This window comes from Tursiops truncatus, chromosome 1, assembly GCF_011762595.2.
Source record: "Tursiops truncatus isolate mTurTru1 chromosome 1, mTurTru1.mat.Y, whole genome shotgun sequence".
Classification (NCBI taxonomy): Eukaryota; Metazoa; Chordata; class Mammalia; order Artiodactyla; family Delphinidae; genus Tursiops; species Tursiops truncatus.
In genome coordinates this window covers 45,597,198-45,610,523 of record NC_047034.1, presented here as the reverse complement: position 1 = coordinate 45,610,523, position 13,326 = coordinate 45,597,198, and the positions used below count along the sequence as shown (strand labels likewise).

General features: G+C 35.9%; 1 protein-coding gene across 4 annotated transcripts in view; it reads right to left on the bottom strand.

Moving 5' to 3' along the window:
- Nucleotides 1–3,031: 3,031 nt before the first annotated feature.
- The window catches only part of EDEM3 (ER degradation enhancing alpha-mannosidase like protein 3), a 59,356-nt gene continuing 49,061 nt past the window's right edge, over nucleotides 3,032–13,326 (bottom strand). For 3 of the 4 annotated variants that reach the window (XM_019952696.3, XM_033853520.2, XM_033853516.2), the window contains exons 14-19: nucleotides 10,948–11,113; nucleotides 10,541–10,695; nucleotides 9,102–9,258; nucleotides 6,849–7,040; nucleotides 5,374–5,539; nucleotides 3,032–3,285 (exon numbers count right to left, since the gene is read on the bottom strand). In XM_019952696.3, coding sequence (XP_019808255.2) covers nucleotides 3,047–3,285; nucleotides 5,374–5,539; nucleotides 6,849–7,040; nucleotides 9,102–9,258; nucleotides 10,541–10,695; nucleotides 10,948–11,113 — 1,075 coding nt within the window. In that variant the 3' untranslated portion in view covers nucleotides 3,032–3,046. The remainder of the gene's footprint in view (nucleotides 3,286–5,373; nucleotides 5,540–6,848; nucleotides 7,041–9,101; nucleotides 9,259–10,540; nucleotides 10,696–10,947; nucleotides 11,114–13,326) is intronic. The other variant, XM_033853512.2, reaches the window with a different exon arrangement.

Below are 13,326 nucleotides of genomic sequence, written 5' to 3'. Positions count from 1 at the left end.
ACGATATTAACACTCCTATGGATAACTTAATTTTTAGAAGTGTGACTGGTTTGATCTGAGGAAGCAGCATTTCCACTTGATAAATTACTAATGCTTTATTTCGGAAGAAGAATGTGTAGTAAGTTATCTGGACATTTTTGCTAGCAGATAGGACTGTTGCAGATACTTCTATATTAATAGCTGGGACTTACCAGAATTAGAAGGTGGGAGTAGTGGCTTGTTCTGGGGTTTCTGTTTTCTGTCTTAATACGTGGGAAGAATGCCTCAATCAAAACTGTGTGACTTTTTAAGGGAAATACGTATCTGTGGAATGAGATTTTTAGAAAAGCCAATTTGGATGACATGTGATCGTTCGGATTTAAGGCTGCTATGATTTGGTGTACTTATATAATCCCACCTAGTACCCCTGATGGCACAATACGGCCAGATACAGAGTTAGGAGATAAAAAAAGAGGGGCGTGGGGTGCCTTCTTGGTCTTGTTTAGTGTTTCTCAAAGTATAGCTGTGTGCAATTAACTGGGATGCTTGTTTAAAATTTCAGATTCTGATCCCCCACTTTCAGAGAGTCTGATTCAATACTCTGGAGTAGGACTCAGGAATCTACACTTTTAACTCCTACATCAGCTGATTCTGATGCAGAAGAGAGACACTGATGCATGCAGTAATGGCAAAGGACAAATTAATGATAACCACTACAGACGTTAACTTAGAGTATTTTCCTAAGTGAATAAAGCAGTTGATTTAATAAAACTATTATCATTGACTTTAGTTACACAGATAAATATTAACAATTATACTATAACTCATTGCTGATAGTTAATAATGCCGTACAGTTCTTTAAAAAGCTATACCAAAAGGGCAATTTTTCAAGACTTTTTGTCAAAATATCACTCTATAACAGAAATACAGTTCAAAAAATTGACTATCAAAACTTAAAAAAATATATATAATTTAAATAAAGCCCTTTTATTTCAAGGTCCTTAAGGGAATACTGTTACGCTGTTCAGACTTTTTTTAAATAGTAGAACTGATCTTTTTTCATATCTTTTCTCTGGTATAAGCAGCGCATGCTTTACCACAGTCTTCCAGTCCTCACCCCACACACTCCTACACATATACGGGTTTTTTAAACAAGTCGATCTTTTAAATATTTTACACTGCATTCAAATAAAAAGTAATCAAAAATAACACGTGCCATACAACGTCTTTGTTAGAGTGACTCTTCCATTGCTATGGACTACTGAGTTCACCTATTAGATATTTCATTGATACATAAATAAACTAATTTATAGATCAATAAAGAATCATGATTATGGGGGCTTCCCTGGTGGCGCAGTGGTTGAGAATCTGCCTGCCAATGCAGGGGACACGGGTTCGAGCCCTGGTCTGGGAAGATCCCACATGCCACGGAGCAACTAAGCCCGTGCACCACAACTACTGAGCCTGAGCATCTGGAGCCTGTGCTCCGCAACAAGAGAGACCGCGACAGTGAAAGGCCTGTGCACCGTGATGAAGAGTAGCCCCCGCTCACCGCAACTAGAGAAAAGCCCTTGCACAGAAACGAAGACCCAACACAGCCATAAATAAATTAATTAATTTTAAAAAAAAGAATCATCATTATGGGACAGCTGACTAGACATGAAAATAATCTAATTACTTTAAACCAGATATTATGGTAGCCACTGAAATATATATATGTGCACACACATGTGTGTATATACATGTATACATACACATACATATATGTAATTTAAGGCTTATTAAAGATACTTACTACTATTAATAATGTAGCTCGGAATTATTTTACCTTTTAATATTGCTGCTGAAATTCCAATGGTAGCACAAAATAGGGGGGAAAAAAGCAAAGGCATTAAAGAGTTATATGGAATAATATTTTGCCTGTGTTTGATGTGCTTAAATGCATGTATATAGGAAAGAAGATCTGAGTTGGAAAAAGGGCTCAGAAAAAAAAAAAAACAGGCACATAGGCAGATTTAAGAAGATCAGAAATCCTTTCTACTGTTTCTATTTATACATCCTTACATACATCCTACTCACCCCACAGTCCTTAAATAGTTGACATCTCAATCAATCTCAAAGAATAAAGCAATACAAGAAGACAAGACAAAACACTAATTTGGCTAGCACTAGAATATTGCTAAACTTTTTTTTTTTTATTGTTCCACTTGGAAGATATACTGAATTGAAATGAATAAGTTTCCTACCTATCTACCAAGCAAACATCCCAACATCAACAACCCTGTGCAGATTATACAACTTTATCCATTTAAGGGGGGGTGGGAGGAGTACTGCTCTCTCTATAGGTATCTCCAGTGGATAAGAAAGACTGCTGTTATAAGCAGGATTTCAGTCTATATCTGATGGTTCACTTTCCCTCATTTCTCCTCTATTCCTAGATGTGAAACTATGAAAGAATACTAGTTAAGACCTTGCATTTATACAGCAATTTGGGTTTCAAAGAGCTTTCAAGTTACTAACAAACATTTTGGCCTAGAGAGGACTATATCATGAATTAAGGCATGCTATCTTGTTCTTCAGGCATCAGCCATGTATAACTCTTGTAACTTATAAATACCTATGTGATGAACTTGGATCTCAATGGAAAGAAGCTGCTAGATTTCTATTGCCTTCATCAAGACAGTGGTCGTTTGATTATAGGTGGCCTGGTAAAACCCCACTACTATTATATTGCATACAACACTCTTCTATACAATCTCTTATTATTCCTTATTAAAAAAATAGAAGATGTAGTATCAGTGAAATTGAATGGTGAACATCTGTGGATATTAAAAATGACTCAGTGTAATCTCTTGTATTTTTATCACTGGGCAGAATTATAGCAAAAATTATAAATTACATACAAAAATATAATTCTAGAAACATTCTAACTCAGCGAACAAAGCAAAATAAACATTTTACTACCCTTTTTTCCAAAAGAAAAATATATTTTGAAACCATCTTCTAAAAAGTTTACTTCTTTTAACCAGTGAACCATAAATAATCTTTTTGTAACTCATTTTTGTTATCAAGTTAGGAAAATTAATGCTAAGCTGAATACAAATGATTTTTTACCCTTACCTCGATCTTTTGCTTTGTCAGAAAGGAGGACCTCTACCTCCTCATATTCCCGGATGGCGTCCAATATGATACTTCCTTCTTTACTGAATAAGAACAGCATGGGAATTGTGATGTCATCTGTGTCCTTTCCATCACCTGCCATCTGGAACAGAGGGGCAGTATCACTGCTGCTCCCCTCATTGTCATCTAGCCAGAAAATGAACACAGCAAACATAAAAACGTTCATCCATTAAAAAGGTCTAGCTACCAATCTTTACTGTTGTTTACCTGTTGACAGCATTAATTTTCTGCATCAAGAACCACAGAAACACTCATACTTTTGGGGCCCACTAATTCTACTCCTAGAAATCTATCCTGAGGAAATAATTCAAAAGAAGCAAAATGATCTATGCCTGAAAAAGTTTACTGGAGTGCTTTTTGTAACTGTCAACAACTGTAAACTATTATAAGTAAATTATAACGAACTACCTGAGGGAACACACAGAAAAACAAAATGTTATTATTACATAAAAAAAGTAGAACACAAAATTCTAGGATTATGACTATAAAGATTTCACATGCTTATGAAAAAGCCTAAAAATGGAAAAATTCAAAGACTTGAATTACAATGATAGAACTATGAAATTTTATTGTTGTTTAGGATTTCTTCGAATGGCATTATATTGTTTTACCAAACTACAAATTGACGGTTCTTTTTAAGATACTGTGCACAAGGAAAAATTATGACTATACTGTTTTTTCCTCTGTAAGTTAAATGAAACACTATTGTTACTTTATGCCGGCTAAATAATAGGAGTACGACTGCTAAATACTGTTTTACTGGTGATGCCAGTTATGTCCAGCCCTAATCTTACATGCCAGTCTCCCTGGAGAACTTGCCCATCCCTTCACAGACGGCTTGCGTGGATAGGCCCTTCTAAGTGGAGAATACCATGTAGAACCCATCCCCTTAGCAGTAACTGACTAGACAAAGGATGGTTACCTGACCTTCAGTCTCTCTGCTGCTTGTCACTGTTACAACCACTCAACTCCACCACTGTAGCTTGAAAGTGGCTATAGATGACATGGAAACAAACTGACATGCTGTGTTGTAGAAAACTTTCATTTACAAAAACAGGCAGTGAGCTGAACTTGGCTTGCAGGCTGTAGTTTGCCAACCACTCATTTAAGTTATGAAGCAGAATTTCTCCTAATACTTACTTAGACTAATGAAATTCATGCATTCATTAAATTAACACTGGCATGCCGATATGAGATAAGCAAATGGCATAGTAAACAATGTTTCACTGAAATAAATCCTACTGTTTTATTTTAAATCTCTTAATGTTTATTTACCCTGAGTTCAAAAAGGAAATCTATCCTAATTAGAAAGAACAAATTCAAAATGGAGTTCCCTTGGGAGACAATCTATACAGAAGAACTAACTTCACAAATAGGATGTGACCTCAGGTTTTCCAGTTCTTTCTGAATGTAAACTCATATTTACTTAAAGCATAGAAAAATTTATATTTTCCCTGATAGTCATGCCCTGCTTGTCACGATATCAGTGATTTTTCTGTGGAAAATGAAAAGGCAAACACACTAGTTGAAATACATGCGTAAAATAATTTGAAGTTTGTAATTTCAGTGGAAAAAGACCCAAGGAGATAAAAACTTGCTAGCAACTAGTGCTTATACCCATGATATGTCAGTTATTTTAGGAAATTTTATATATACTATCTTCAAACCTTACAACCACCTAAAAGATATTTATTACCATTTTCACTGGAAAATGGAGCTAAAAAATACGCTATGGAATAAACAGATAAAGAAACTAAAGCTGGGCCAAGGTTACACCATGATTTTGTGGTAGAGCCAGGAACTACAACCCCACGTGTCTGACTCCACAGCTGGCACCTATGTGGAGTCATGGATACTTTCAGTGACTCCCCACTGGAGGTGGCAGGGTGTAATTCTTGCTCCTAGGGGGCTTTGGATCTCATGGGCCCATTTTTTTATCCGTGGTATTGGGTGTTTTTAGCACTCACTCCTACTGCACCTTCACACCGGACCCCAAGTACTTTTATTGGCATTAATATACAGAAACCCAAATCTAGACTTTCAAACAAGGTATGAGATATATACACATTCTTAAGAGAGTTATTGGATTACCTATCCATTATGCCAGCTAGTGAAGTAAAAATAATGCCAAACTCTGATAAAAGTTTGGAAAATGAAAGGAAAAATCCTAAAAATTATGTCTTAGTCAACACAATGACATGGAGGCTTACTTACCAATAACAATGCCACCAATGGCTCCAGCATTCTGGATGTTGCGTGCCTTTTCTGCAAACATGCACTGTCCTCTTTGTATCAAAGCAATCTTTCCCATCACTGCCTCAGGGTTAGTAAGCTCTGAACAACCATTGTACGGTTTACTGCTTGCAACAAATCCTCTTGTCTGGCAGAAATAAAAGTAACTTAAGTAATCTTTTATCTTCTCCAATCACTACCTAGTCATTAAAATTCAATATCTAGAGCTTTAAGTAGACCTCACTTCTTTTCTAATGATAACATATACAATATATATTTAGCATAAATTTTTGTTTTGAACATTTTGTATATTATAGTACCCAACCAATATTTCTACTGTGCTTTGCAGTTTATGAAGCATTTTTATGTAAATTACTAAACCAGATCTTTATAATGACTCTGAGTGAAGTAATACAGATGATATTTCCATTTTACGTATGGGAAAACGGAGATTCAGTTTACATAATTTGCTCAAAGTCACTATGTTAGTAAGTGGTAAAGTTGGAACCTCAGGCTGACTCACTACGTACCCAAACCTACACTTACAAGAAGCTGGGAACCATTTTTAAACCATCACTGGTAACAGGAAAAATTTTTGAAAAGAGGGGAAAAATGGATTTAATCTACATGAATCTGCAAGCAGTTCTTCTTCCTAGAAAAATTAAATCCACCAGAGAACTGATTTTAAAGATGTGAGTGTAAAGATGTTTTAAGATCCTTCTCTCTCTTAGAAGGTAAACTCCATGAGGGCATAAATCTTCACTGGTTTTTGTAAACTTGATACATAGCAAATATCTAAAATACTACCTAGAATAAGAGTTATTGAATAAATGAATCAACTATAAACCTACATAGCTTTAAAATATACACTAGAAAAAGTTTAAATTGGGGGTAACAGAGTTCAAAGGCCACTGGCTTTAGATGATCAGAATACTTGGGTTCTGGTCTAGTGGCTAGCTTTGCTACCAGTTAGTCAGACAGTTGAACCTGTGAACTTCATTTCCTACAGTAAAACTAATAGGATAGACTAGCTTAATGGCCTTCCAAATTTGCTCAGTGGAACCTCAGTGTCTGATGCTCTCCACAGCCACTTGTCCGGAAGCACCTCTGCTTTAGCTGTTCCCTACATTAAGCCTCTGAGTTAGATTTTTGTTCAAAGAAAGGTTTCAGTAGTTAAAAAGTTTGAAAACCATTTTTAGATAAGTTAAAGGCATTGAATTAGAGAACAATATCTGAACATTTTAAGTAAAATTCTATAACCATACTGCATACATAAATTATGACTCAATATTTTCAAGATACACTTTTAATTTTAATCTACTTTAATCTGGGAGATTAAATATTTAGGTGTTTTAAATAAGTTAAAACTACTAAATTAGAAAAGAGACTAAGAAATTAGACAATACTTAAATAATATTTGAGTTCAATTTCAACAAGCATATTATAGGTGTACATACCTCTTTATGTTTAGACAGATCTAGCCCAAACTGAGCTGGACCAGCAGTTAACACTACCCGGCCAAAAAATGGGTGAGAAACAATTTGTACAGCTCGTGGAGGCAGCTGCTGCTCTTTTTGTTGTTGACTTGACAATTCAATCATTTCCTGCATAAACCTCAACCCATCTTCCGCGTCAATTGAACTAGCAGCCTAGGAAAGAAACAAATTAATTTTATCCTTTCTTTCTGGAAACTTTCAACTTTTTGATTTCTTAAATACTACTGCACTATAGTTTTCTACTCTAAAATTTATCCTATCAGTTTTGGTCTCTACCAAATGTTTATGGCCTTATTTGTTCTCAAAAATATTACTTCTGGAAATATTTTCTGAATATAACATCTGTAATTTTTATTAATGTCTCTTTCACTGTCCTATAAACCACTTTTGGTACAAATTGAGAAGTGCACTTCCACTAAATGCTCACTTTGCTTGTTCTCTCCTCTGGTTGCCCTTTTAAGAAATAAACCTCATAACTGACCCATATTCCCCACCTTCTTCGAAATTATGAACCAACAACCAGATTAAATTCAAAACATAAGTATCAGGCACCTATTACATCTCAGTACTTGACTAGGCACTAGGGACATAATCTTTTACTTTAAGAAGTTTGTATCTAGAGGAGAGAGACATGTAAAACTAGCTATGAAAAAATTTCTTGAGTGGGAAAGTGGACTAGTAACATAGACAAAGGAAGGACTGATTCTGTCAGTGTGTATCTGGGAAATATATGGAATGATTCAAATTGAATCTTAATAGAGGAAAAGTTGAAGAGTGCCTGACTACAGGAGGAAAAGGATGAATTCCTAACACCTTATAGAAAAAGTCAATGGAACCTGACAAGGGATAGAGGATAGAGGAGAATGGAAAGGAGCTGGGAGAAAGAAATGCAAGCCCATTCTGAGATTTCTAGTTTTGGTGACTTAGAGAATGATGATAGGGTTGACTGAGATGGAGAACGAAAGGGCAGAGAGACAGACTGTAGTGGGAGCAGGGAGAGAGAACAGGTTTGGACAGATTGAGATTGAGATTGAGATGCAGAAATGTATGACAGGTAGATTATAGCTGGGTTTAAAAAGTAAAGTAAAGTTGGGTTTAAGAAGTAAAGTAAAATCAGGATTACATACATGTATCACGTGTACAAAGATGACAGCAGAGCTTGTAGAAATAGATGACACTATTGAAGAAGAGTATAGTAAGAAAAACATACGATCCAGATTCTTTGGTAGTGCCTACACTGAGTCGTGCCGAGAAGAGCTGCAAAGGAATCTACAAAATATTGCACAGAGTATTTGGAAAGGTGTTGCTGGAATACCCTGGAAGCCAAGAAAGGGGTAGGTTTTAAAAAGAGGCCAGCCAATAGTTACATAAAAGTTCAATCAGAGGAGGACTAAGGGGCTACTGGCTGGCAATTATGTCACTGGTGACCCATGTGAAAGCAATGTCATCAGGGATGTCATTCCCACCGCTGGGGAGTGAGGATGAGTGAAACGTAAGGAAGCAGACAGAGTCTTGTTAGGGAAGGAGGGATGACGTGGCAAGAATAGGGATGAGACAGAAACCTGAGGGGAAGGCAAGGTGAGGAGAAGGCAAGGTGGTGGGAAGGCTGAATCCGAGATTATGGGGTATCCGAATATGGTTCTACGTTGAAATTATTTCTCAAACTGTAGTTTTCTCAGAATTAATGCAGTAATAAGGTGAATAATTTAAAGCCCTCGGGTTATGAAAGCTTTTAAAGCAAAAATCAATAAAAATTTCCCAAAGAGGTATGTTATGTTTCCTAGGCATAGATAAATAAATGCATATTTTGATTTCTATAATGAATAAAAGTATTTAAATTCAGCTCTTTGGAAACTAAAATAGTATAAAATAGAGATATAAATATTAAAATGAATTATTAGCTTTTAAGATTATGTTCTAAATAAAATAGTGGAAAGACAAGCGACTGAGAAACAGAAAACTTAGATCTGAGTCCTATATTTGACCATATTAACGTAAGCAAATTACTCAACCTACTTGTGACTTGATTGATTTATACTACAAAGGGGTTGAATCAGATGGCTTTCCAAAATACTTCCAAGTCCTAAAATTCTGGTACTCTGACTTTAAACCACACACTGAAGGTTTTTAAAAAGCCAAATGTCATTATCTTATTAAAGTTACTGAGACCAAAGAGGACAGAGATGGTAGCTAATTAGTACAGCAATGTCTTACTTGGATTGCATGTTGAACCAACTGGACTCTCCCATCTTTGAGGTGAATCAAACTCACCCCCATCTTCTTCAAGATTTCTAAATGCTCAGGGTTAGTGGCCATGAAATCTCTGGCTCTCAGAGGGGGTTTAGCTCCACTCCTGAAACTCTCCTCTCTGCTAAAAGTAATTATAGGCAAGGCTTAAAAAAAACCCACAAGTCAGAATTGGGAAAAAAAGCATAAGGCAAACAAATTGCTAGTTTTAAACTAGTGAAAAATGGAATAACTAGAAAGAGTTACTTACCTACATATAACTTAGGTTTTTAATAAGTGGTATAGCTTTCAAATATATTTTACAGTTACAAAAGCTTGTATATTATCTATAAGGCAGTATTAATCAACAGCATTACAATTATTTGAAGGTACACAATAGGTTGGCTTAGAGATTTATTACTATTTATTTCTCCCTCAAAAATCAGATGTTGGGGCTTCCCTGGTTGCGCAGTGGTTGGGAGTCTGCCTGCCTATGCAGGGGACCGGGTTACTCCGGTCTAGGAGGATCCCACATGCCGCGGAGCGGCTGGGCCCGTGAGCCATGGCTGCTGAGCCTGCGCGTCCGGAGCCTGTGCTCCACAGCGGGAGAGGCCACAACGGTGAGAGGCCCACGTAACGCAAAAAAACACAACCCCCCCCCCCCAAAAAAAACAGATGTTTCTCTCAATATTTTAAAAGCAAAACAATACTTATATCAGTGAACAATAACATTCACTTAAGAAAAATAATTTTTTAAAATTACAAAACCTAGTAATGGTTTTTCTAATGTAACTATTTGGAAGAAAATGCACTCATTAAGGCAAAAAGTTTTATTCAACAACCAAGAATAAGTACCTCGTCAAAAAAATCAAATCAAAACACTGTTATTTTTCCTATACAGAAACTACAGATGAAAGGAAAAATATTTTCTACATATATAAAACGTGGAAATATTTGATGAAACTGTTGTGTAAAAATGTGCTCTGGATCTAGAGGGGTGGGATAGGGAGGGTGGGAGGGAGATGCAAGAGGGAGGAGACATGGGGATATATGTATATGTATAGCTGATTCACTTTGTTATAAAGCAGAAACTAACACACCATTGTAAAGCAATTATCCTCCAATAAAGATGTTAAAAAAAAATGTGCTGTGGAAGTTACAAACTATCATACGCTGCCATTATTACTTGGTTCATTAAACAAAAGATACACAGAAAATTTCCATAATAATAAAAAGACATTACTGCAGAATAAACTTTGCTATCTAACTTTACTCACCAATTTTTAATTTTAATCAGTGATAAGTACATACTCAATATTTTTTAAATCTAAATGAATGTCTTCTTGGCTGTTATATGTTCCTTACATTCTCTGTCATTTACTAAGAATTAATTTTGATATTAACAAATATAAAATAAGACATCTTACACTCTGATGATGCCTCTAGGACAGCTCTTGTCCACCACATTTTTCAAGGGTTCACGAATGCTCTGAGCATACAGTGGGTCATTAGGGAAGAGAATCTGAGTGTTTGGACAAGTCCAATCAAAATTACTGTCATCCAGTTCTGTATATTCTGAAGTCTAAAAATATAAAAGAATGTTATGTAAATAATTATTTTACTTTATAGTTTGTTCAAAGGAAACATTAAGTGAAATGTAAGTATACACAGGATGTAATACAAGAAAACAAAATAAGAAAACATCAAGGGTACTTCTCCTACCACACTATATTTATAGAATTCTAGTCATGGATTACTTTTTCCTTGGAAAAACAAAACAAACACACAGGAGTAAAAAAGAGAGTAAGACATTTAGTTGAAAAACATAACCTACTGTGTTTTTTTTAGAGATTCTTTGATTTGTAGTAGAGAGCCAAAGAGGTAACAGATGAGCTTCTGTTGTAAAAATGTAATCTTCTATGTCAAAAATAACGTCTTCTTTATCCGCGAATAACAGGTAAAGATATTTAAACATTTCGGCCAAGAAGAAGGAATCCATTCTAAAATAAAAGGTTACAAATAAATCTAAGAACATAAAAATATCCAAATGTCAACTATCTGAAAGCCACAGAATCAAGGTCAATAAACCTGTCTACACCAGTACAGACATCCAAAGAACTATAGAATGTATCTATCCCCTGGTGGTAATAGCCTTGACTCCAAGCATATTCCAAGGAAATGAAAAAGACCAGAAGGGCTGCCTACCACATAGGTGCACTAAATCTTGTCAATACTGCAGACAAGGTTTTTCTATGGACCTTCTGAGGGAGTTTTCCATTTCTTCTACAGGGAACCAATAGCAGGGAGGTAACACAGATGATCTTTACTACTGAGGACCATATAAGAATCTTCAATTAATATTAATTGAACTGGATAAAGTAATACGATTTTGATGCAGCCATTTAAGTGATAATCAAGAAGGCTTAAAAGTAATCATTTACAAAAAGTTACATGAAAAAAGTACAACACAAAATCACATGGACTACGATGATAACTTTGTAAACATTTAAATACCTGCCCAGTGTGACTTTACAAATGATTTAATGTTGTAACGTTTTAATAAACACTTTAAAGGAAAGCTTTTATAAAAAGTATAGGTAAAGAGCACAGTCGTTAGATGGAGTTACAATAACAAGGAATTTAATTATATGTGCTACTTCCCAAAGCATCCTAGCTTTTAGCAGTTACTAGACAGGCTGCATAGTTTCGTAACTGGCCAAGCACAATTCCTGGCACACAGCTGGCACTTGATAAATGTTTGCGAATGCAAGTTTAAACAGCATTACTAAAGAATGAACTGGAGAGGCAGCTGGACATAGCGGTAAAGAGCTGGGGCTTTGGAAATAGAAAAGAACTTCTGATGACGAGCTATGTGACCAAGGGGGATATTATATAAGGACTGTGAGCTTCAGTTTATTCTGAAAGGACATAATAACAATACATGCCTAACAGTGGTGCAAAGACTAAATGACATACTATAATGTCAACTATTTAGCATAGCACCCGGCATGCGTATGAGCTCAAAAACAGCGCTATCATTATTTTTCCCAGACATAAATGATGTTTTATTTTGGAACAACAACTGTAATGTTTCAACACTTCTTTGAACATTTTGGATGTTAATCATTTTATAATGGATAAAATACTTCCCTGTCAATCCGCAATACACTTACGGTAATTTAACTTTTTCTGGAGGACTGATGGTTATTACCATAAGCAAATGTTAGCTTAAGAACTGTAAACTGATGTGCAAGATTTTGATTTTTGGCAAATTCCACAAGTGATTCTGAAACAGATGATTTGTAAATGTTTAGAAAAGACTAGAGACGTGGTAAGATCACTGCAGTATGAGTTGGGTAGAGCTAGCAAGTTTGGGTATCGTATCACATAATCTATTTTGTACTTTAAAACCATAAATATGTACACAAATGCAAACACACAGGCATGAAAAATGTCTGGAAGACTGTTTCTAAAACTGCCAACAGTGATTATCTTAGGATGGCAAGTGGGGAAAGTATCGTAGGGAAGATTTTCATATTTTTTTGCCATTTAAATTCTTTAACTGATCATTTATTATAAGAAAAATACAGATATTTCTTTTTTGAAAACTGTGTGTGGGGGGCCAGGGAATGGAGACACTGGTGAGCCAGACAACAGCACTGGTAGCTCCGTAGGGGAACAAGCAACCAAATGCAAAGAGCATTACATGGAAAATTTTAAGGCATAATTATCTAAACCCCAGATCCCTGAAAACAGTAATTTAGCTAATACATAAGATGACTGAGATGAAATTTAAGCCTTCTTTTTGGTCTAGAAACGCATACACACACACACAAAAAACCCAACAAAAAGAAATTTTGCTGGGATGAGTATTAAGTTCTAAGTTTGCACTTTTAAAAAATCAATCAGTTTCTTAAGAGCAGGGTAGAGAACACCCATCTGTCAGCAAGTCATTGTCAAGTATCTGAGGTCAACTGGCCATAAGTTCACTGTCTGTTAAACGTAAGAAAGCTGCTAACGCACATCCAAGAACGTGGTCAGACAAGGATTAGGAGTCCTCAACCTTTTGTTGGGCCAACTGCATGGGAGAGACGCAACACTACCACGAGGAACAGTGAGCAGACCCAGTGGTGATCCTCAGGTGGAGAAAGGCTGTAAGCCCACCAGCCCCTCAGAAGATGACCCGTCTTGCGCCTGGACCCAGACGGCAACA